The following is a 26479-nucleotide window of genomic DNA, read 5'->3' on the forward strand; positions in this document are numbered from 1 at the left end:
TCAATGGGAAAAAGTCTCTTCAACAAATGGTGTTGGGAAAACTGAACAGCTACATGCAAAAGAATGAAACTGGACCACTTTCTTACACCATACACAAAAGTAAACTCAAAATGGATTAAAGACCTAAATGTGAGACCTGAAACCATAAAAATCCTAGAAGAGAGCACAGGCAGTAATTTCTCTGACATAAGCTATAGCAACATTTCTCTAGATATGTCTTCTGAGGCAAGGGAAATAAAAGCAAAAACGAACTATTGGGACTACATCAAAATAAAAAACTTCTGCTCAGCGAAGGAAATGATCAACAAAACTAAAAGGCAACGTAGTGAACAGGAGAAGATATTTGCAAATGGCAGATCCAATAAAGGGTTAATATCCAAAATATAAAAAGAACCGATGCAACTTAACACCCAAAAAACAAATAATCCAATTAAAAAATGGGTGGAAGGCATGAACAGCCATTTCTCCAAAGAAGACATCTAGATGGCCAACAGACACATGAAGAGATGCTCAGCAACCCTCATCATCCGGGAAATACAAATCAAAACTACAATGAGATATCACTTCAAAGTATACTTGTCAGAATGGCTAAAATAAAAAACACAAGAAATAAAAAGTGTTTGCAAGGATGTGGAGAAATAGGAACCCTCGTGCACTGTTGGTGGGAATGCAAACTGGTACATCCACTGTGGAAAAAAGTATGGAGGTTCCTCAAAATGTTAACAATAGAAGTACCCTATGATTCAGTAATCACACTACTGGGTATTTACCCCAAAAATACAAAGATGCTAATTCAAAGGGACACATGCAACCCTATGTTTATTGCAGCATTATTTACAATAGCCAAATTATGGTAGCAGCTTACGTATCCATCAAGAGATGAATGAATAAAGAAGATGTGGTATATATGTACAACGGAATAGGATTCAGCCATAAAAAGGAATGAAATCTTGCCATTTGCAACAACATGGATGGAGCAGGAGAGTATAATGCTAAGCGAAATAAGTTAGGAGAAAGACAAATACATGATTTTACTCATATGTGGCATTTAAGAAACAAAACAAATAAGCAAAGGGAAAAAAAGAGACAAACCAAGAAACAGATTCTTAAAACTATAAGAACAAATGGATGGTTACCAGACGGGAGGTGGGGGGGGATGGGTGAAGTAGGTGATGGGGATTAAGGAGTGCACTGTTGACGATGATGAGCCCCGAGTAATGTATAGAGTCGTTGAATCACTATATTGTACACCTGAAACTAATATAATGCTGTATGTTAACAATACTGGAATTAAAATTAAAAACTTAATTAACAAAAAGTTCTGCCTGTTTGCAGCCTTGGCACTCAAGACTGCAACATCAACTCTTTCCTGAATTTGCCTGCCCTGCAAACCAGTCCTCATAATTGTGTGAGCCAATTCCTTAAACTATCTCCCTTCCCTATCCTCCCCTCCCTGTTCTGTTTTTCTGGAGAACCCTAATACAAACCCTGATGTCCATAAACTGATGGATAAACAATATGTGATATATCTACAAAATGGAATATTATTCACCATAAAAAGAAATGAAATGCTAATACATGCTACAATGTGGATGAATTTTGATAACATTATGCTAACTGAAAGAAGCCAGACACACAAAAGGCCATATATTACATGGTTCCATTTATATGAAATGTTCAGAATAGACAAATCCAGAGAGATGGAAAGTAGATTAGTGGTTGACTAGGGCTCAGGCAGCGGGGGCGGGGGGGAGAGGAATGGGTAGTGAGGGCTTAATGGGTATGTGGTTTCTTTTGGGGGTGATGAAGATGTTCTAGAATTAAGTAATGGTAATGGCTGCACAACTTTGTACTAAAAACACTGAATTGTACCCTTTAAATGGGTAAATTGTATGGTATATGAATTAGATCTCAATATAGCCATTATTTTGAAAATAACAAGACTTAAAAAAGAAATAATATCCGTCACAATTCGGTCTCCTGTCCCTCCCCTGTACTAGGCAATGTATGTACAGCTTGCCATCCGCCTGGCAACACCCATCATCCCCAAATTCCATGCTGCATTTTGCAATAGCCCTTCTTTCCCTCCAGTGCTAATTTAGATGATCATTTAAATCAGATTTTTAAAAACATAACTACTAGGGATAAGGGTTGCAGGGAACTCGTGTTTTGACTCCAGGCCCTATGGATGATACTGACGAGGGAGCGGCTCAGAACAGGATAGGAAAAAACTCTTCATCCTCAGGTTGCTTTACGGTGAAAAGAGAAGGCCCAGAGGCTGCATAACTGATTTTGCGTTAGATATCTTTTAAAGATTCTAACGGTTCAAATTGAGCGTTCTACAGAAGGAAGGCATTCTTCCATCCGAGCTAATGATTCTCTGGGCCTTGCCTTTCACCTCCCACCAGCTAGTGTTCTATGACGACTATCAGCCACTTGCTGCACATCTTGCTCCTTCCTCTCCTCTTCCTTCATGCATACCAGCTACCTCTTATAAGTCAGCTCTGACTGCAGTGGCTTTGAAAGCTTAAACCTATTCCGGAGCCTTATATGTTTCAGAGGTGTTCTGAATGCTAATAAAGATGCCAAGAACTTTTTTTTTCCCAAAGATTTATTTATTTCAGAGAGAGAGGGAGAGAGCATGAGCAGGGGGAGGGGCAGAGGGAGAGGGAGAAACAGGCTCCCCACTGAGCAGGGAGCCCGATTCAGGGCTTGATCCCAGGACCCTGGGATCCTGACCTGAGCCGAAGGCAGATGCTTAACCGACTGAGCCACCCAGGCGCCCCAAGATGCCAAGAGCCTTTAGACTCATTCTCTGTTCCTGCTGAGTTTGGAGGTGTTGCAGGGGAGAGTCAAATCTTGGGTCTCCCTTTCCTGTAGAACTTTGGTTCTGCAAGAAGAAGAAATTGACCCTGAACACTATCTAGTATTCAGGGGGCAGCCTAGGGATATCACCTCAGTTGACCAGTCTTTGGGAGATGAGTGGTCTTTTTCTTTTAAGATTTTATTTATTTATTTAGAGAGAAAAAGTAAGCAAGCGGGGGGAGGGGCAGAGGGAGAGGGAGAGAGAGCATCTCAAGCAGACGCTGTGCTGAGCCCAGAGCCTGACTCAGGGCTTGATCTCAAGACCCTGAGATCATGACCTGAGCTGAAATCAAGAGTCAGATGCTACCCAGGCACCCCGGGAGATGAGTGGTCTTAATGGGGAAGGGGTTCCCAGGGCCTCAGTAGTCTCATGCCTGTCAACATTTCCAGTGTCTCTACTCCTCAGAGGAGTAAAGGGCTGAAATCTAGAGGTTGCCTGAAAGAAGAAAGAGAGTTGGACAGAAACAGGGCAAATTCTCAGTTTCTCCCAGGAGGGCAAAAGGAACAGGGAAATAAGAGACCAGAGGATTTAGTGACCTAAAGCGCCAGAGAGTCCTAGGGCTGGAAATAGAGAAGCTAGTGGGTGAGGGGGATCAGATGGCCAGAAACTTACAGGTCTGTATCAGCCATGGGGGAGTCCAAAAAAAAAAAAAAGTGTGACCGTTGGGGCTCTGCCTTTAAGCCGCTTATGGCAATGTAGTTGTGGAATAAAAAATAATACGCTTGCCATAATTTGTAATTTGGTGCTAAACCATGGTGTTGACAAAAAAGCGCTGTAGGAACTTGGAGAAGGGACATATCATGTGGGCTGGCATCCTCTGTGAGCTGAATGGCTGACTGAGGAAGTGGGTCTTTATGCCCCAGGACTTTATGCCCCAGCTCCAGTGGCTATAGCTTTTCTAGAGATGAGTGTGCCTGAGTCTTGCATAGTTTCCTGGAGGAAGTGTGGCGGAGGAAGGCTCATCATCATCGCCATTTTTAAATCATTACTGTCATCAACAAGAACCACAATAAACATTCATTGAGCATCCCTCCCTGAGTCTACACTTCTGTTGGGTAGGCAGGCCAAACACAGAAAGAGCTGAAGGACTGGTGCAAGAGAGAGTGCGCCAGTAGCTTAAAGACAGAGGGAAGCCTGAGGGCTGGGGAGGTGAAAGAAGGCTTCTTGGAGGAGGGAGTACTTGAGCTGACGCCTGAAGGAAGGTTAGGGTTTGGACTAATGGAGGAAAGAGTGCAGGACACTGTAAATGACCTCAACAAGACACAGAGGTGGAAGTGAGGAGGCAAGTATGATTAAATGAGAAAGTTTGCTGGACTGGAGCAAAGGGTTTGCGATAGGGTAACGTGGATGATGAAATTAGAGAGGGAAGTAGTGTGGTGATTACAGAAAGCCTTTAGTGGCGTCCAGAGGAAAGGGGTGTTCAGGAACAAAGTAGGAAGGTCTTGTAGATTTGTGTATTTGGGGCGTGCTGAGGGCACAGGGAAGGAGGAAAGGCTAAAAGAATTGGGATTCTCCATTCTTTCTAGCTTCAGTCTCCCATGCTAGGGTGACCAACTTATCCCATCCCAGCAAACTGAGGTGAGTTTGTCACCCTACTTGAGATCCATCTTGAGAACAGGTTCCTAAGAAGCCCCCAGAAGTTCTTCACCCTATACGGTGGGTGGAGAACCCCGTGCCAGTTGGAAAGCCCCAACCAATTAACACTATGTGTGAAGTGTTCTCAGATAGTGTCGACCTGCCTTGTGAAAAGGAAAGGAGGAAGGATCAGCCTGCTAACCCAGCTAACCCAGCTCTGAGCAGGAGGACGGGTGCAGACCAAGATAGCGTGCCTGCTTCAAAGGCAACAACCTTTAGAAGTTAATTTGTCCCTGAATCAGCCCTGGGGAAAGGAGGCAGCAACAGCAGGAATCTTAAAAAATCAACACAACCACAAGACTAAGTCTTTCTCCAGGCCATCATTTTGGTGGCTGCTAGTTGGCCACTCCTCACATATTCTTTGTACTGACCTCCTGCAGCAAAAGGAGATTGGCACAGGCTCTGCTACATTTATATTATTACCAGGAGGCAGATGTTTTCTGTTTCTCTGGGGTTTAGAATTATGCAAATGAAGGCAGGAAAACAAAAGCTCAGTGAGGTGGGGAGGATTGATCTTAAGAATCCTGGCAATTTTCTGAGCTCTTTAAGTCACCCATCTCAGCTTTTACTAACAGCTCTCTTGGCTCCTCTCCAGTCTATTTAGAATTTGGCACCTCTTGAGAACCTTCCAGCCAAAGACCTGAAAGTTCAATTCTAAAGTTCCTATCCCGGCCTCATTTTGCAAGTGGGGAAATCAAGGCATTATAATACGAGTTTTCAGTGCTGACCTTGAGTCTTGACAACCCCCCCCCCCTCATCCTTTTCTATCTTAATCTCTGCTGCATACAGACTTGCCTGGAAAGGAAACTATGGCCCAATTGCCTCTCAGGTCTCCTCCCCACACCACCGTGATATTATCTGGAGGGCAATAGGACCTAGGGAAGTTCAACCCTGAAGCCCAGAGAGAGACAGAGAGAGACAGAGACAGAGAGACAGAGAGACAGAGACAGAGAGACACCTGCCTAACCGCGTGGGTTGTTCAAGTGTGCAAGCTAGCTAGTTCCTGAAGGCGGGGTAGAAGTGGGAGTCGGCTGCTTTGGGGGAAGAGGAAAGCTGTGGCTTCCCTGTGGGATCCGGGGGTCGTGGTGAAAAGCCGTTCCAAAGGCTAGCCCAAGCCCCCCCCCCCCCTTTCGTTTGTCGCGCCTCTCCACAGGGAGCATCTTTGGGCTGACCGCCCTGGAACTCGCAGGCTGGTTTTGTTTGGCCCCAGCCGTCCCTCCCATTTGGCCCGCCCCCGCCTTGAGTGCCTTAGTTTCCCAAGCCGCCGACCTCTCGCAGCTGGAACTGCAGGTCAGGGAGGACCCCACAGCAGACGGGGCGTCCAAAAGTCTGACGGCATCTGCCTTTGCCCTCCCGGGCTGGCTGGCGCCCCGCACGTCGTGCTTCTCGCTCGCAAAGTTTCTCTGGAAAAGAAGCCCCTCTAGCTTTCTCTGGCTCCTGGAGCGCGCGCGCGCTCCGCTTCCCTCCCCCGCCCCCACCCCCACCCCCACCCCCGCTCCGCCCCTCCCCCCAGCCTGCGCTCCGGGCCCGGGTTGGTGCCTTTGCTCCAGCCCCCGGCCGGCTGCCTCGGGGGCGGAGCTTGGGGAATCGGTGGAGCGAGCTGGAGAAGCTTCGACTGGGCGCGGGTCCTGAGGGAGCAGCGGCGAGCGGGCGAGCTAGTAGCCACAGCCTAACAATAGCTTAGGGTACCTAGGCACTGAAATGAGCCCCCGAAGGGATGCTCAGGCTGCACCCCCTCTTCTGCCCTGGTTCAGTTCTCGGCAGGTTTGAGAGGGCGTGCTGGTCAGGACTCCTCGAGCGGTGCTGCTGAGTGTTGGTGCCCCCGACAGAGTGGCTACCCCGCTCCCTGCGGGGCTGCGGAAGGAGAAGGGGCCAAGGAGACAGCTGTCCCCAAGCCTTTCACGTGCCTGGAATTGCACTCCGGACTGGGCGCTAAAATGCTTGCTTTTGCCCTGTCCAGGTTTCTTGGCACGTCTGTGGACGACTGGAAGCCTGGGCCAATGAAGAGTCAAGTTCAAAGTGGTACTCCTGGGTTCTCTGCCCCATACTCCCAACAAGTGTAACTTGAAACTAGAAAGAGGGGTCTCCTGCTCTAACTAGCAGATCTCCGCTCTGGAATTGTACTTGACAGCTCTCTTCAATACTTGGACTGCAGTGGCTTCAGGGTTCTCTTGGGTGGGGGTGGGGGTTGCTCAGAACCTCGACAATGGACCGAGTTTATGAAATTCCTGAGGAGCCCACCGTGGATCCAGTTTCATCTCTGGAGGAAGATGTCATCCGTGGGGCCAACCCTCGATTTACCTTTCCATTTGGCATCCTCTTCTCCCCCTTTTTGTACTGTGGGGAGGCTGCATCTGCCTTGTACATGGTCAGAATCTACCGAAAGAATAGCGAAACCTACTGGATGACATACACCTTATCCTTCTTTATGTTTTCATCCATTATGGTCCAGTTGACCCTCATTTTTGCTCACAGAGATCTGGCCAAAGACAAGCCGCTGTCATTGTTTATGCATCTAATCCTCTTGGGACCTGTTATCAGGTGAGCAATTTTTCATTTCTATGCCCCCCCCCACAGGGTTTGTGCAGAGAAAGATGAAGCTAATAGTTACAAGACTGATACTGTGCCTCTAATCAATTCTCCCATTCCCTCCCGCTCTTGGCTTCCCTGCCTCCCATCCAGAAAATCTTATCCGAAGCCTTAGATGCCACCACAATGAATATGTGGCATGTACCTGTGTTCCAAAACCCTGTATGGTACCATTGCTGAGACTTCGGTAGACAGTGTTTGCTGTTCGGATTTGAGTTGTGAAAATTGGTACGGGACCAGCTGACGTGCTTAACCTGTGCGCACCGGCCATAGCTTCAGAGTGTGTTATTTTGACTCTGCCTTTTAGACACTCTATAAATTGGATCTCACATTCAATTTCTTTACCGTGAGCTGTTTGGACTGATGGTGGTGACATTTTCAAATTTTCCAGAGTTATTTGACACCTGGAAAATATTTTCAGCTATTTGTGGTCATCTAGTACCCCAACTCATTGCAGTTTGTTTGTTTGTATATTTTTTTCTGTTGGTTCATCAGTCTCTTGTGTATCTCTTTGTATTGTTCTGCAATAAAGGCACATGGTTAGAGGGGGCAAAAGAAGATAGTCCATCTCTCTCCATCTGGATGCTGGAGCACACTGTAATAGTATCAAGTCTTTCCATTCAGACTGCCTTGAAGGGATGAGAATGTGCCTTATCTTAGGGAGACAGCCATCTGTGTCAGCAGTCTCATCTGGACGCTATGGGATTTTTCAAGTTAGGGAGATGTTGCAAAACTTATGAAGTCAGGAGGAAAGAATGGACCAGGTTTGTCTTGATTGCCATCAGCTGAAGAATATGTGTCAGAGTGTTGATGTTGTAATTGCAGTGGGAAGATATTTCATCCTTAGAGAACTAAACACAGCCTGAAACTGTTCAAGGATGGAACTCCCCTGCCTTAAAATTTTTTTAAATCAGGGGTGCCTGGGTGGTTCAGTTGGTTAAGCAGCTGCCTTCGGCTCAGGTCATGATCCTGGAGTCCCAGGATCGAATCCCGCATCGGGCTCTCTGCTGAGTGGGGAGTCTGCTTCTCCCTCTGACCTTCTTCCCTCTCATGCTCTCTCTCTACCATATTCTCTCTCTCAATAAATAAAAATCTTTAAAAAAATTTTTTTTAAATCAATATATGCTCAAACAAGGAGGGACTGATTAGGCTCCATTAGAGAAAACGGTAGCCTGGAATTCCAGCGGCCTGGAGTCTAGTCCTCCCTCTGTCATTGACTAGTTAGTTGCATGGCTTTGGTGATATCTCTGAAGATGCCTTTTGCCCCAGTTTCTTCATCTGTATGATAAATGGGTTGGGCTAGATCATGGGTCTCAAACGCAAACGCTTACAGGGGCCAGGCAGGTCTCATAAATGAGTGAAGCAGGCCCAGAATGAGAAAACCAGTAGCTTCATGTGTGATAATAAATGAAAAGGAAGTCTCAGTGTTAGAGGAATGGTGGAGAGTAGTGTGGCAAGCTAGAGTCTGCATGATTTGCCTAAAGGAAGGCGGGCTACTCTACAGTTCCAGCCCATTGTTTCACTGTTGGAATTCAGACCCAGTCTTGCCAGATTCCCCAACTTTTCAAGAGAAGCTTCCAAGATAGGATTTTATATGAAATATCAGTTTGACTTTCGACAACTTGACTAAATAACACGGTATGGACAAACCACAGCTGTTGGTCCGATATGACTCAGCTGGCCTATATGCAACCTTTGGACTAAGCAATCTAAAGCTCCTTTCCAATTCTAAATCTTTGAAGTGAAGCTGTAAAAGAAAGACCTCATCTTGAACTTGGAACCAAGAAATTTAGAGATGTTGGGGCACCTGGATGGCTCAGTTGGTTATGTGCCCGACTCTTGATTTCAGCTCAGGTCATGATCTCAGAGTCCTGAGATGGAGCCCGCATGACAAACAATTATAAGAGAATATTATGAAAAACTATATGCCAATAAATTGGACAACCTGGAAGAAATGGATAAATTCCTAGAACCATATAAACTGCCAAAACTGATACAGGAAGAAATAGAAAACTTGAGCAGACTGATAACCAGCAAAGAAACTGAATCAGTAATCAAAAATCTCCCAACAAACAAAAGTCCACAGCCAGATGGCTTCAGAGGCAAATTCTACCAAACATATGAAGAAGAGTTAATACCTCTTACTCTCAGACTATTCCAAAAAATAGACAATGAAGGAAAACTTCCAAGTTCATTCTATGAGGCCAGGATTACCCTGATTCTAAAATCAGATAAACTCTCCACTAAAAGGACTACAGGCCAATATCCCTGATGAACACATGTGCTAAAATTCTCAATAAAATACTAGCAAGCCACATCCAACAGTATGTTACAGGAATCATTTATCAGGGTCAAGTGGGATTTATTCCTGGTTTGCAAGGGTGTTGCAAAATTCTCAATCAATGTGATACACCACATTAATAAAAGAAAGGATGAGAATCATATGACCGTTTTAATAGATGCAGAAAAAACATTTGGCAAAATACAACATCCATTCATGATAAAACCTCTCAATAAAGTAGGTTTAGAGGGAACATACCTCAACGTAATAAAGGCCATATACAAAAAACTTACAGCTAATATCCTCCTCAATGCGGAACAACTGAAAACTTTTTCTGTATGGTCAGGAACAAGACAAGGATGTCCACTCTCACCATTGTTATTTAACATAGCACTGGAAATCCTAGCCACACCAATCGGACAACAAAAAGAAATAAAAGGCATCCAAACCGGCAAGGAAGAAGTCAAGCTTTCACCATTTGCAGATGACATGATACTCTACATAGAAAACCCCAAAGACTCATCCAAAAAGTTACGAGAACTGATACACAAATTCAGTAAAGTTGCAGAATACAAAATCAATGTACAGAAATTTGTTGCATTTCTATACACCAATAATGAAGCAGCAGAAAGAGAAATTAAGGAATCAATACCATTTACAATTGCACCAAAAACAGTAAGATACATAGGAGTAAACCTAACCAAAGAGGTGAAAATCCTGTACTCTGAAAAGTATAAAACACTGATAAAAGAAATTAAAGATGACACAAGGAAATGGAAAGATATTACATGCTCATGGATCAGAAGAACAAATACTGTTAAAACGTCTATATTACCCAAAGCAATCTGCACATATAATGCATTCCTTATCAAAACATCAACAGCATTTTTCACAGAACTGGAACAATTCTAAAATTTGTATGGAACCAAAAAGGACTCCAAATAGCCAAAGCAACCTTGAAAATGAAAAGCAAAGCTGGAGACATCACAATTCCAGACTTCAAGTTATATTAGAAAGCTGTAGTGATCAAAATAGTATGGCACTGACACAAAAATAGACACATAGATCAATAGACAGAATAGAAAACCCAGAAAAAACACATAACTGTATGGCCAATTAATCTTTGGCAAAGCAGGAAAGACTGTCCAATGGGAAAAAGATAGTATCTCCAACAAATGGTATTGGGAGAACTGGACAGCATCATGCAAAAGATTGAAACTGGACCCATTCCTTACACCATACACAAAAAATAAACTCAAAAGGGATTAAAAACCTAAATGTGAGACCTGAAACCATAAAAAATTGTAGAGGAGAGCATAGGCAGGAACCTCCTTGGCATCAGCCAAAGCAACTTCTTACTAGGTATGTCTCCTGAAGCAAGGGAAACAAAAGCAGAAATAAACTATTGGGACTTCATCAAAAATAAAAAGCTTCTGCACAGCAAAGGAAACAGTCAACAAAACTAAAAGGCAAACTACAGAATGGGAGAAGATATTTGCCAATGACATATCTGACAAAGGGTTAGTATCCAAAGTATATAAAGGAACTATGAAACCCCAACCCCCCCAAAATAAAACAATCCAATTTAAAAATGAGCAGAAGACATGAACAGACATTTTTCCAAAGAAGACATCGAGATGGTGAACAGACACATGATAAGATGTGCAACATCACTGATTATCAGGGAAATGCAAATCAAAACTACAATGAGATACCCTCCCACCTCTCAGAATAGCTAAAATCAACAGCACAAGGAACAACAGGTTTTGGTGGGGATGTGGAGAAAGAGGAACCCTCTTGCACTTTTGGTAGGAATGCAAACTGGTGCAGCACTCTGGAAAATAGTATGGAGTTTCCTCAGAAAGTTAAAAAGAGAAGTACCCTACGATCCAGCAATTGCACTACTAGGTATTTACCCAAAGAATACAGAAGTACTAATTCAAAGGGATACCTGCACACCTACATTTATAACAGCATTATCTACAATGGCCAAATTATGGAAACAGCCCAAATATCCATCAACCAATGAGTGGATAAGTAAAATGTGGTATAAAAAATGCAGTATTACTCAGCCGTAAAAAGAATGAATTCTTGCCATTTGCAATGACATGGATGGAGCTAGAGAGTATTATCCTAAGTGAAATAAGCCAGTCAGAGGAAGACAAATACCATGTTTTCACTTATGTGGAACTAAGAAACAAAACAATCATAGGGACAAAAAGAGAGAGGGCAAACCAATAAACAGATTCCTAACTATAGAGAACAAACTGATAACCATCCAGAGGGGAGGTAGGTGGGGGGATGGGTTAAATAGGTGTTGGGGATTAAGGACTGCATTGTGATGAGCCCCCAGTATTGTACAGAAGTGCTGAATCACTAAATTCTACACCTGAGTCTACCATTACACTGTATGTTAGCTACCTGGAATTTAAATAAAAACTTTTTTAAAAGATTTGTTTGTCTGAGAGACAGAGCGGGGGGAGGGGCAGAAGCAGAGACTCGGCAAGCAGACTTCCCACTGAGTGCAGAGCCCAACTCCGGGCTCCATCCCATGACCCCTGAGATCATGACCTTAGCCAAAACCAAGAGCTGGATGCACAAATGAGTGAGCCACCCAAGCACCCCAAAATAGAAACTTTAAAAAAAGAATAAATACCAATCCTTCTCAAACCTTACCAAAATTTTAATTATAATAGTAATAATAATAATAAAAATAGTAGTAAAAATAGGAAAGGAGAGAACACTTCAAAGCTCATTTTGCAAGGCCAGCATTACCCTGATCACAAAACCAGACAGACTTTAGCAAAATAATATAGGCCAATATCTCTGACGAACATAGATGCAAAAATCCTCAACAAAATATTAGCAAATGGAATATAATAAAAGGATCATACACCATGATCAAATGGGACTTATTCCAGAGATGCAAGGATGACTCAACATCCACAAATCAGGGGCACCTGGGTGACTGAGTCCGTTAAGTGTCAGACTCTTGGTTTTCTCAGGTGATGATCTCAAGGTTGTGAGACAGAACCCTGCACTGGGCTCTGTGTTCAGCGCGGAGTCTGCTTGGGATTCTCTCTCTCTCCTTCTGACTCTCCCCCCTCCTCTTTCTCTCTCTCAATGAATAAATAAAAACATTTTTTTCTTTTTAAAAATCCACAAATCACACAATGTAATACACGACATTAACAAAATGAAAGATAAAGGTCATAGAAAGATCAAAATAGATACAGAGAAAACATTTGACAAAATCCATCATCCGTCTATCTAAACTCTCAACAAAGTAGTTATACAGGGGATGTACTTTAACATAATAAAGGTCACGTATGACAACCCCATAGCTTACATCATACTCAAGGGTGAAAAGTTGAAAGCTTTTCCTCTAAGATCAGGAACAAGACAAAAATGACCACTCTTGCCGCTTTTATTCAACATAGTATTAGAAGTCCTGGCCAGAACAACTAGACAAGAAAAAGAAACAAAAAGCATCCAAACTGGAAAGGAATAAATAAAAATGTCACTACTTGCAGATTATGTGATATTTTCTACTTAAAAAGCCCTAGAGATTTCACTAAAAAACTGTTAGAAGTAATAAACAAATTCAGTAAATTTGGAGGACACTAAATCATTAGGAAAATATTCCTTCTATACACTAATGGGAAAGAGAAATTAAGAAGACAATCCCATTTACAATTGCATCAAAATACTAAAGCACCTAGAAATAAATTTAGCAAAGGAGGTGAAAGACTGGTACACCAAAAACTGTAAGACATCAATGAGAGAAGTTCAAAAAGTCGCAGATAAATAAAAAGCTATTGCATGCTCCTGGTTTGGAAGAATTAATAGTGTTTTTTTTTTTAATTTATTTATTTGACAAAGAGAGAGAGATAGCAAGAGCAGAAGCACAAGCAGGGGGAGTGGGAGAGAGAGAAGCAGGCTTCCCGTCGAGCAAGGAGCCTGATGCGGGGCTCGATCCTAGGACCCCAGGATCATGACCTGAGCTGAAGGCAGACGATTAACAACTGAGCCGCCCAGGCGTCCTAATAGTGTTTCAATGTCCATACTATCCAAAGCAATCTACAGACTCAGTGCAATCCCTATAAAAACTCCAATGGCATTTTCTTCAAGAAATAAAACAAAGAATCCTAAAATTTGTATGGAACCATAAAAGACCCCTAATAGCAAAAGCGATCTTGAGAAAGAAGAAGACAACTGGAGGCAGCACATGCCCTGATTTCAAACTATATTACAAGGTTTTAATAATCAAAAGAGTATGGTGCTGGCAAAAAAACAGACACATAGATCAGTGCAGCACAATAGACACCCCAGAAATAAACCCATTCATATATGCTTAATTTATGACAAAGGAGACAAGAATATACAATAGGAAAAGGACAGGCTCTTCAATAAATGGCCAGCCACATACAAAACAATGAAAATGAAACACCCTCTTATACCATACATTAAAAATTAACTGAAAATGGTATATAGACTGGAATATAAGGCCTAAAACCATAAAAAAACCTAGAAGAAAATGTAGGCAGTAAGATCTTTGACATCAGTCTTGGTGATGATTTTTGTTTTTGGATTTGACACCAGAAACAATGGCAAAAAATGTAAAAATAAGCAAGTGGAACTACACCAAACTAAAAAGCTTCTGCACAGCAAAAGAAATAGTCAAAAAAAATGAAAAGGCAACTTACTGAATGAGAAAAAATATTTGCAGATCATTTATATAACAAGGGGTTAATATCCAAAATATATTAAAAAACTCATATGACTCAATAGCAAAAAAAAAAAAAAAATCCCATTCAAAAATGAGCAGAAGAGGAGGAGCAAGATGGCGGAGGAGTAGGAGACCTAAATTTCATCTGGTCCCAGGAATTCAGCTAGATGGGGATCAAACCACTCTGAACACCCACGAACTCAACAGGAGATCGAAGAAAAGAATAGCAGCAACTCTCCGAACAGAAAAGCAACCACTTTCTGGAAGGTAGGACGTGCAGAGAAGTGAATCCGAGGCGATATTCGGGAGGATAGACGGTGGGTGAGGGGGCCTCTGTCAGCCACTACTAGCAAGTGATAGAGCAGCAGAGTAAAAAATCAGAACTTTTAGAAGTCTGCTCCGCTGAGGGAGGTCGCTCCAGTGACTAAGCGGTGGGGGGGGGGGGGGGGAGTGGAACCCTCGCCGGGACAGTGTGGTCTCAGGACCCTCAGGGTCAAAAGACCAGGGGTGCCTGAGTGAGGCAGAGCGCTCAGGTATCGGAGCAGGGAAGCCGGCTGCAGGGATGGAGCAGAGGAGTGGGCTCTCAGCTCGGGGTTGCCACAAACCGTGATCCCCGGAACAGTCGGGCCACTGCTCTTCCAGCAGGGACCCAACAAGCCGCAGATCCGGGGAGCCTCCACCTCCTCCCCCCGGGAGAAGCAGCGCGGGAGTGCAGCACAGGGATCTGCTGGGGTTGGAGACCCCACACGGGGCCGTGTGCCAGAGATAGAACTGCTCACTCAAAGGCCGGGTGAGCACGGAGTGCGGCTGGAGACCAGGTAGACAGGAGTGATTGACTGCTTCTCTCTGGGGGCTCACTGAGGAGTGGGGGCCCAAGTTCTTGGCTCCTCCAGGACGGAGATTGGGAGGCCGCCATTTTCACTCCCGTCCTCAAAGCTATTCGGACAGCATGCAGGGAACAGAAGCTCCCCAGAGCAAACCCGAACAGATTACTTAGCCCGGACCAGGCAAGGGCGGGGCAATTCCGCCTCCCGCAAAGACATTTGGGAACCGTGGCAACAGGCGCCTCCCACAAAGGTCAGGAAGAACAGCCAGCCAAGACCAAGTTTACCGGTCAATGAGTATGGCAGAACTCCAGCGCCAGGGGAATGCAGCACATAGAATTCACGGCTTTTTTCCCCATGATCCTTTAGTCTTTCACAGTTAATTTTTTTAAATTTACTTTATTTTTTCTTTTCCCATTTTATTTTAATTTTTCATTTTCCCTTTTTCAACCAACATCTTATCAGCCCTTTTTGTAAAAATCTTTTTTTAATTTTCATTTTTAGAGTCATATTCTAGCCCTTCATTGTATTTAACCTTATTTTTTATATATATGTAAGTTGTTCTCTCTTTAAAATTTTGGGATACAGTTTCCTCTAACAGACCAAAATGTACCGAAAATCTCTAGTGTATGGCTTTGTTCTAGTCTCCTGCCTGATCACATTCTCTCCTTTTTTTTAAAATTTCTTTTCTTTCTTTTTTCAACCAACTTCTTATCTTATCAATTCCATTTATAGAATCTTTTATAATTTTCATATTTACAGTCATATTCCATCCCTTCATATTTACCCTTATTTTTATACATATGTCAGTTTTTCTTTCTTAAAAATTTTGGGAGGCAGTTTCTTCTAACAACCCAAAATACGCCCCGAATCTATTGTGTGGCTCTGATCTATTCACCAGCCTGATCATATACTTTTTTTGTCTTTCTGTCCCTTTCTTTTCCCCCCTGGTTACAGGTCTCTTCTGATTTGTTTAGTGTATATTTTTCTGGGGTCGTTGTTACCCTGTTAGCATTTTGTTCTCTCATTCATCTATTCTCCTCTGGACAAAATGACAAGACGGAAAAAAATCACCTCAAAAAAAAAAAAAAAAGGCAGTGCTGCCTGCAAGGGAAATAATCAATACGGACATTAGTAAGATGTCAGAAATAGAGTTCAGAATGACAATTATAAAGATACTTGCTGGGCTTGAAAAAAGCATGGAAGATACTAGAGAATCCCTTTCTAGAGAAATAAAAGAACTGAAATCTAACCAAGTCGAAATCAAAAAGGCTATTATCAAGGTACAATAAAAAATGGAGGGTCTAACTGCTAGGATAAATGAGGCAGAAGAGAGAATTAGTGATACAGAAGACCGAATGATGGAGAGTAAAGAAGCTGAGAAAAAGAGAGATAAACAACTACTGGATCACGGGACAGAATTCGAGAGACAAGTGATACCATAAGACAAAACAATATTAGAATAATTGGGATCCCAGAAGGAGAAGAATGAGAGGGGCAGAAGGTTTATTGGAGCAAATGATAGTGGAGAACTTCCCTAATTTGGGGAAGGAAACAGGCATCAAAATCCAGGAGGCACAGAGAACCCCCCTCAAAATCAATAAAAGTAGGTCACACCCCAACATCTAATAGTAAAACTTACAAGTCTCAGAGACAAAAAGAAAATCCTGAAAGCAGCTCGGGACAAGAGGTCTGTAACCTACAATGGTAGAAACATTGGATTGACAGCAGACCTATCCACAGAGACCCGGCAGTCCAGAAAGGACTGGCATGATATGTTCAGAGCACTAAATGAGAAAAATATGCAGCCAAGAATATTATATCCAGCTAGGCTGTCATTGAAAATAGGAGAGATAAAAAGCTTCCAGGACAAACAAAAACTAAAATAATTTGTGAACACCAAACCAGCCCTACAAGAAGTATTGAAAGGGGTCCTCTAGGCAAAGAGAGCGCCTAAAAGTTACATAGACTGGAAAGGAATAGAGGCAATATACAATAACAGTCACCTTACAGGCAATACAATGGCACTAAATTCATATCTTTCAATAGTTACCCTGAAAGTAAATGGGCTAAATGCCCCAAGCAAAATCCACAGGGTATCAGACTGGATAAAAAAACAAGACCCATCAATATGCTGCCTGCAAGAGACTTGTTTTAGACCCAAAGACACCTCCAGATTGAAAGTGAAGGGGTGTAAAACAATTTACCATGCCAATGGACATCAAAGGAAAGCTGGGGTGGCAAACCTTATATTAGACAAATTAGATTTTTAAACCAAAGAGTATAATAAGAGATGAGGAAGGACATTATATCCTACTTAAAGGGTCTATCCACCAATAGATCTAAGAACTGTGAATATCTATGCCCCTAACATAGGAGCCGCCAATTATATAAGCCAGTTAATAACAAAGTCAAAGAAACACAGCAACAATAATACAATAATACTAGGGGATCTTAACACCCCCCCTCACCTAAATGGACAGTTCATCTAAGAAAAGAAAAAAAAAAACAAAAAACAAGGAAATAAAGGCTTTAAAGGACACACTGGACCAAATGGACTTCACAGATATATTCAGAACATTCCATTCCAAAGCAACAGAATACACATTCTGGAAGAAATGGATGCATTCCTCGAGATGTTATAAACTACCAAAACTGAACCAGGAAGAACTAGAAAACCTGAACAGACCCATAACCAGTAAGGAAATTGAAGCAGTCATCAAAAATCTCCCAAAAAACAAGAGCCCAGGGTCAGATGGCTTCCTAGGGGAATTCTACCAAGCATTTAAAGAAGAATTAATACCTATTCTTCTGAAACTGTTCCAAAAAAATAGAAAGGGAAGGAGAACTTCCAAACTCCTTTTATGAGGCCAGCATTACCATGATCTCAAAACCAGACAAGGACCCCATCAAAAAGGAGAATTACAGACCAATATCCCTGATGAACATGGAGGCAAAAATTCTCACCAAAATACGAGCCAATGGGATCCAACAGTACTTTAAAAGGGTTATTCGCTACGACCAAGTTGGATTTATTCCTGGGCTGCAAATTTGGTTCAACATCTGCAAGTCGATCACTGTGATACACTACATTAGTAAAAGAAAGAACAAGAACCGTATGGGCGTCTCAATGGATGCAGAAAAACCATCTGACAAAGTACAGCATCCTTTCTTGATTAAAACTCTTCACATTGTAGGGAGAGAGGGTACATACCTCAATATCATAAAAGGCATCTATGGAAAACCCACAGTGAATATCACGCTCAATGGGGAAAAACTGAGAGCTTTTCCCCTAAGGTCAGGGACACGGCAGGGATGTCCACCGTCACCACTGCTATTCAACATAGTACTAGAAGTCCTAGGCTCCGTAATCAGACAACAAAAGAGATAAAAGAATTCAATTTGGCAAAGAAGAAGTCAAACTCTCATTCTTTGCAGATGATATGATACTTTATGTGGAAAACCCAAAAGAATCCACCCCAAAACTGCTAGAGCTCATACAGGAGCTTCAGTCAGGTGGCAGGATATAAAAATCAATGCACAGGAATCAGTTGCATTTTTATACACCAACAACAAGACAGAAGAAAGAGAAATGAAGGAGTCAATCCCATTTACAATTGCACCCCGAACCGTAAGATACCTAGGAATAAATCTAACCAAAGAGGCAAAGGATCTGTACTCGGAAAACTATAGAACACTCATGAAAAAAATAGAGGAAGACACAAAGAAGTGGGAAAACGTTCCATGCTCACGGATTGGAAGAACAAATATTGTGAAAATGTCTATGCTACCTAGAGCAGTCTACACATTTAATGCAATCCCTATTAAAACAGCATCAACTTTCTTTCAAAGAAGTGGAACAAATAATCCTAAAACAAGTATGGAACCAGAAAAGACCTCGAATAGTCAGAGGGATGTTGGGGAAAAAAAAAAAAAAAAAAAAAACGCAAAGCTGGTGGCATCACAATTCCAGACTTCAGGCTCTATTACAAAGCTGTCATCATCGAGACAGTATGGTACTGGCACAAAAACAAACACATAGATCAATGGAAAAGAATAGAGAGCCCAGAAGTGGACCCTTAACTCTATGGTCAACTGATCTTTGACAAAGCAGGAAAGAATGTCCAATGGAAAAAGACAGTCTCTTCAACAGATGGTGTTGGGAAAATTGGACAACCACATGCAGAAGAATGAAACTGGACCATTTCCTTACACCACACGCAAAAATAGATTCCAAATGGATGAAAGACCTACATGTGAGACAGGAGTCCATCAAAATTCTTGAGAACACAGGCAGCAACCTCTTTGCCCTCAGCCGCAGCAACTTTTTCCTCGAAACGTCACCAAAGGCAGGGGACGCAAGGGCCAAAAAGAACTATTGCGACTTCATCCAGATAAGAAGCTTTTGCACAGCCAAAGAAACAGTCAGCAAAACCAAAAGACAACCGACAGAATGGCAGAAGATATTTGCAAATGACATATCAGGTAAAGGGTTGGTATCTAAAATCTATAAAGAACGTATCAAGCTCAACACCCAAAGAACAAGTAATCCAATCCAGAAATGAGCAGAAGTCACGGAACAGACGTTCCTGCAAAGAAGACATCCAAATGGCCAACAGACACACGAAAAAGTGCTCAACATCGCTCGGCATCAGGGAAATAGAAACCAAACTCTCAATGAGATACCACCTGACACCGGTCAGAATGGCTACAATTAACAAGTCAGGAAATGACAGATGTGGGTGAAGATGCGGAGAAAGGGGAACCCTCCTGCGCTGTTGGTGGGAATGCAAGCTGGTGCAGCCACTCTGGAAAACAGTATGGAGGTTCCTCAAAACGTTGAAAATAGAGCTACCCTACGACGCAGCAGTTGCACTACTGGGTATTTACCACAAAGATACAGATGTAGTGATCCGAAGGGGTATGTGCACCCCAATGTTTATAGCAGCGATGTCCACAATAGCCAAACTATGGAAAGAGCCTAGATGTCCATCAACGTACGAATGGAAAAGGAAAATGAGGTGTGTGTGTATGGGTACATGGGTATATATACCCATACACTCACACACCATGGAATATTATGCTGCCATCAAAACCATGAAATCCTGTCACTTGCAATGACGTGGATGGAACTAGAGGGTATTATACTAAGCGAAATAAGTCAATCAGAGGAAGACAATTATCATATGATCTCACTGATATGAGGAATTTGAGAATCAGGACAGAGGATCGTGGGGGAAGGGAGGGAAAAATGAACCAAGACGAAACCAGAGAGGGAGAAAAATCATAAGAGACTCTTAATCTCAGGAAACAAACTGAGGTTTGCTGGAGTGGAAGCGGGGTGGGTGGGATGGGGTGGCTGGGTGATGGACACTGGGGAGGGTATGTGCTATGGTGAGCATGGTGAATTACGTTAAGACTGATGAATCACAGACCTGTACCCCCGAAAGAAGTAATATATGTTAATTTAAAATTTTTTTAAAAAATTAAAAAAAAAAGAAAGGGGAAAACAGTGGTAAAGCAGGGGCCACCAGTAGTAGGATCAAAAAGGAAGCTAAACTGCTGGCAAGGCCAGAGCAACGTATGGATTAAAGCCAAGCGCCGGGGCGCATGGGTGTCTCAGTCATTAAGCATCTGCCTTTGGCTCGGGTCATGATCCCAGGGTCCAGGGATCGAGCGCTGCATCGGGCTCCCTGCTCAGCGGGAAGCCTGCATCTCCCTCTCCCACTTTCCCTGCTTGTGTTCCCTCTCTCGCTGTCTCTCTCTCTCTCTCTCTGTCAAATAAATAAAATCTTTAAAAACAAGTAAATAAATAAAATAAAGCCAAGCACCTATGAGCCCAGGGCCGACTCAGCAGTGAAGCCTCCTCTGCAAGAGATAGGCACAGCTCAGCGTAAGCATGGAAGGGACAGAACAAACTCAAAACAATCAAATGATTTGCACCGAGGGAATAAAAACAATAGAAAAATGGTGAAAAAGACCTTAAGATAATATTTCCCTAGAGAGATAAAAGCGTGACAACGGATGAAATTATATCATTATATAAGAACGGAAGACTGACCAAGAAGTTGGTGATTGAACACAAGGAACTACTTTCACTACCTTCTGAAACTTCCTTAAAACGACGTTAAAGGTAAACAAATCAGTGCAATGGGAGAGTGCTTAGCAAGGAAAAGGCAAGGACATGGATGGATCTTTAAGAAATGCTGAGTTACAAAAAGCCGGGCACAGAGGGATACAGGATGTACGATTCCATTTATATGAAATTCTAGGAGAGGAAAAACTAACATAGAGAGACTGAGAGCAGGTCAAGGTTTGCATGCAGCCGGGGGATGAAGAGGAGATTAACTGGGAACCTTTTGGGGTGTGGTGTATGTTCCACATCTTGATAAGGTGGCGGTTAGACCTAATCTCCGATTATTACATATAAGGAGCTGGGATCAGGAGAAGTTGGGTGAATTGTGTAAGGTGATACAGCTTATTAATCAGCGAGAAGATCCATCCGCTTATAAATGATCGATTGCTCCTATTGTGCTGCATAATGAGTCAGTAAGAGGAGGGCTTCCCACCGCTCCCCCGGCCCCAGCGCCTGACAAAACCCTGACCCAGGCACAAACATCCTTTTAAGCAAGTAAAACATAAATATGAAAGCATAACTATTATGCATCCCAGCCACCCATTTATAAATACAGTTGACATTCTCACATGTTCTTTTACCCTGACTTCTTTATGTTTACATTTGCACCTAAAAAACACATAAACATTTGTTAATATCTTCTCCTGAGAAACCATACGGTAATATCTGACTCTTTTTCTTTTCAGAGTGTGTCATGTGGTGCGAGGGATACTCTGCCTTGCTTTTTGTAACCTACCACTCAAGCCTGGACCGTTTCCTGAATAATAATGGGTTTCTTGGCCCAAATTTTGGAAATGGGAACTTAGGCCCCCCAGCTAATCCTTCCCCTAATCCTTCCCACAGCCTGTTTCGGTCTGTGATCTTTTAATTTTGGTTCCCTTAAACAGTGTATCAGGTTATTTCCCACCAGGGCTGCTCTGTTTAACCCTCGCCACTTTATAAAGTATGTGAATAGCTGACACTGCAACCTGCCCTCATCCACCCATCTGTTCTCCTCCTTGTAACAACAAGTGCAATTAACACACATTCATCTCTTACTAAGCCCCAGCCCTTGTGCTAAGTTCCTGACCTAGGAATGACTAACTTATTTGTAGTGCTTGTTAGGTCACAGGCGTTTCTCCGGAGGCTTTGCCTGTATTGCCAGGTATTCGCTCAATTCTCACAATTTTCTCATGAGGTAGAAACTATCACTATCCTCAGTTTAAGGGAAAAAAATAAGGTGAGTCACCATGAAGTCCAAGTTACTTGCCCTGGACCACAGAATTTAGCACAAGGATGCAAACCCTGGTTGCTCTGACCTCAAATCTGATGCCCTTAACTACAATGATGTGTGACTCTGTGTTAGGGCTGAAAGGAGCACTGGGACAGTGGGCAATGATGGATGTGGTGTCTGGGACCAACATGACCCGAACTCCAGCCCTCTGTCCAAGAGAGAGACCCATTGTTGCACACTGTTCCCCATACAGTCTCTCCTTTCTCAGACTGTGTGGGAACTGTGTCTCTAGTGTTCAACTTGAAGATGAGGTAACAGAGACAGACAAGATATACGTGGACAGAAAGGAAGGCTTCCAGTGGGGTGTGTACCGCCAGGACGCATCCAGGTCCTCAGAGGCTTTGGCTACTTGTGTTTCATTCTCTTCCCAATGATCACCCTCATCTTTCTGGCCCATACGTCCATCCCTTGGCCCTTTTAGTCTGTATGTCAGGTACCCATGCCCCCTTCCTTCCCATCTATCCTTGACTCAAGGGACAATCATTTCTACCCCTCTTCTGTCAATATCAGCCACCCTCTGGCCCCATTGTCTTTCTGTGTCAAAGAGCCTGTAAAGAAGAATGAAATCATGCCATGTGCGATGACATGGATGGAGCTAGGGAGTATAAGGCTGAGCAAAATAAGTCAGTCAGAGAAAGACAAATACCATATGATTTCACTTATGTGTGGAATTTAGGAAACAAAAGCTATAAGCAAAGGAAGAAATGAGAGGGAGAGACAGAGAGAGCGCACAACAGAGAGAGAGAGGGAGAGAGAGAGAGAGCGCGAGCGCACAACAGAGAGAGAGAGAAAGAGAGAGAGAGAGAAAGGAACAGACCCTTAACTATAGAGAACAACCTGATGGTTACCAGAGGGGAGGTGTGTAGGCGGGGATGGGTGAGATAAGTAATGGGGATTAAGGTGTGCACTTGTCGTGATGAGCACTGGGTGATGTATGGAACTGTTGAATTACTATATGGCGCACCTGAAACTAATATAACACTGTATGTTAACTACACTGGAATTAAAATGAAAACTTTCAGAAAAGTACAAACTTCCAGTCATGAGAGAAATAAGTGTGAGGGATGTGATGTACAACATGATGACCATAGTGAATACTGCTTTATGGTATATTTGAAAGGTGTTAAGAGAGTAAATCCTAAGAGTTCTAATCACAAGGAAACAATCTTTTATGTCTTTTTCATTTACTTTACTTTTTGCCTCTATATGAGATGATGGACGTTAACTAAACTAATTGTGGTAATCATTTATGTAAGTAGAATCATTATACTGTATTCCTTAAACACACACAGTGCGATATGTCAATTATACCTCAATAAAAATGGAGTAAAAAAAGGCGGGGGGAAGACCCTGTAATACACAGCCATATAATTATAGGTATATATTTTGGCAGAAAATATTTTGTGTGATAAATTTTAAAAGTGAAACGTCTGGGTCAAAGCATAAGAATGACTTTTGAATGGTTAAACATACTGTAGGAAATTAGACTCTCCCGCACTGTTAGTGGAGAAGTACACTGGTGTAAATATCCTTAGGAACTTGTCTCTTATAGTTTAAAATACTTATGTGCTGCTTCTGGGAAGCTGTAGAGCACAGACTCAAATCTCGGAACTGCCCTCAATCCCAAGCCATGCTCCACTGGGTAATTTCGCCTCCGCCATTAGGAATACCTCGTATAGAGAATTCTAATGCTTTAAATTTGAAAAATCAATTCAAATAGTAAAATGCCAAGAGGTAAAAAATAATAATAATAATAATTAAATAAAGGGCATATTAAAAACAAGAAGCAAAAATTGGGTGCACATAGCACATATTGCATGAAATGAAAATGTACATTAGGGTCCAGTTTTGTGTGGCAATGTACTTTCCAACATGATTTGAAATAATGTATCCGTAATCTAATTATACAAATGTAAAAGAGATAATATTAGCACGTGTCCATGCACACACACATGCGCATGCACACACTCTTGCTTTCCTCTGGAGACAAGTACGATAGTGGCTGTCACAAAGCTGAGCACCCACAAACAAGCATGTAGGTCCAGAACATTCTTCCTACGCATACCAGACACCCAGGAAGCTCTATCTGCTGGATTTAAGGAAAGCCTCTCCTCATTTCTGCCACCAGTTTGCAAAAGCCTCCCTTCCTCAGATCAGAAAAGCCGTAGTTTTAGCATTAGTCAAGAGGGGTGTAATTAGCTCCAATTCTAACTGTACGCTAGTGAAAAATACTAATTTTGCCAAAGACAAATCCAACACATGCTAGTTTCACAAGCAGGTTATGAAACAGTTCTGCAGCCCATTTTTTTTCTGGATTAAGTAGACGTGGGTACAAATGGTTGAGATGTATGGATTCTCAAAAGTGGCTTTGTTGATCCCAAATCTACATTGCCTACAATTCATTTAACAAATACTAATTAGGCCCCATTATATGCCAGACACTGCCAGCTCAGAGTGACTCCTGATCTGCAGACACTGTGATCGAAACAGATTTCTTCATCTAGTTCAAGACCGGTGTCTCTACTTGGTCCAAGGCACCTGGATCCGCCCAAGCAGGAGTCACTAACTCCAGCTCACAAAACAGCATCCCTGGTCTGCTCACAGAAATCTGTCCTTGAGACCTGAAAGTCCACCATTAAAGGAGAATAAGCACACTAGCTAGAGGAACACTTAGGATGTGGAGGCGGACCAATAGGTGAGGACACAATTTCTGTTCCTCCACTGACTTGGCTGAGCAGTCCTGGGACATGTACCTAACGCCTGTGAGCCTAACAGTCATGATCTGAAAGGGGGCCGCGGATACAGATGTTTTCGGACTTCAGTGAGGAGGTCAAAGAACTCTAGTGAGTCTGCCCAACACTGAGCTAATGTTGCTTGCTGCTGGGCAAGTGGTGTTTTACTTCTCACCCTGTTCTTTCCCTACCATACCAGGGATGCCATTGCCATCTACTCAACGACATAGCAATGATGTAGGCAGAATTCCAAACCGACACAGGAGGTACCATGTGAACACACATGATGTCATAAAGGACACTCACGACCGTTGCTTAGCGGGAGGATCAGTTAATACTGTGGTAGAGACTGAGGGGGGACCCAGGCAGCCTGGGCGAGAGGCACCAGCTGATTTCCGATGCTCCTGTTGTTGCCTTTGATTTTGGCAGAACGATGGTGAGACAGGGATCGTGCCGAGATGCAACCCCTCAGTAAGTGGATATGCGTGTGTGCACACACACGTGTGTGCGTGGTCTCTCTGGCTTTTTAATCTCATGCCCACCCTCGTGTGAGACTCCCAAAACAAGGCTATGCTTGAGATCGCTCCTGTCTGAATCACCTTGATGAGGGAGGCCCCTGGCCCTGTTTAGGCACCCAACTCACCTGGTCGGTCTGGGGAATGCCGTAGCTGTTAGCTGGCTCACTTTTAACACTTCCCCCTTGACAACGCTATTTCTGAAGTAATGTCAGTTCTCAAAGGTGACTCTGAAGCCCCCATACACCATACATTGGTCACGGGCCGTTATTCCTCCTTTTAATATTCGAGTTTTTCTTCTAATATTCACCAAACTAGGTCACCTCCTGGACCATCAAACAAACCCCAGCGAATTTTAAATCACACGGAGCACGTTCTCTGACCCTAATGGACCCATGTTAGAAATCAATAATAGAACGAAAAAGGAGGAATTCCTACACACTTGGAAATGCTAGTTGACATATCATCCCGGTTTGTCATTCAGATCCTCGTTATAGAGGAGCCGAGGTTAGCAAGAGTTGTCCCCTCAGCTGAAAGGCATTTCAGGCGGGGCAAAAAGAAAGCTCACTCTGGATATTTCAAACTGAGTATTGTTGACCGCAAGGCTGGAGGGAGGGGGACAGCTTAGGAGGCTGTTACATCAGTCCCACCTGACATTAAAGCTTGAACTACACCAGCAAAGGAAGTACAGCTTGCTGATTGTTAGTGGGATCAGTTTGGTGGCTGATTGTATCTGGGAAGCATGAGAGAGATTGCCTCCCTGGTACTGGTGTGGTTTTGAGACAGGCCTGAGAGAAGGTACAATTCAGAAGTCTTCGCGGTCTATGGCTGGTTTCCAGTCTAATCCATGGAGGCACACATCTCTTGTTCTGCTTTGTTCTGTTTTTGTTTTTATAAAT

At 43.0% G+C, this 26479-nt stretch overlaps 1 protein-coding gene across 1 annotated transcript in view; it reads left to right on the forward strand.

The window, feature by feature from the left end:
* The first annotated feature begins 6707 nt into the window (after nucleotides 1–6707).
* LOC114204180 (nuclear RNA export factor 2-like) overlaps nucleotides 6708–26479 on the forward strand; it is a 29611-nt gene continuing 9839 nt past the window's right edge. The window contains exons 1-2 of the mRNA XM_088028548.1: nucleotides 6708–7042; nucleotides 22542–22636. Of these exons, the coding sequence (XP_087884674.1) occupies nucleotides 6708–7042; nucleotides 22542–22636 (430 nt within the window). The remainder of the gene's footprint in view (nucleotides 7043–22541; nucleotides 22637–26479) is intronic.

Source organism: Eumetopias jubatus, unplaced genomic scaffold (assembly GCF_037043125.1).
Source record: "Eumetopias jubatus isolate StellerSeaLion01/CBP00866 unplaced genomic scaffold, mEumJub1_p1.0 scaffold_11, whole genome shotgun sequence".
Taxonomy (NCBI): domain Eukaryota; kingdom Metazoa; phylum Chordata; class Mammalia; order Carnivora; family Otariidae; genus Eumetopias; species Eumetopias jubatus.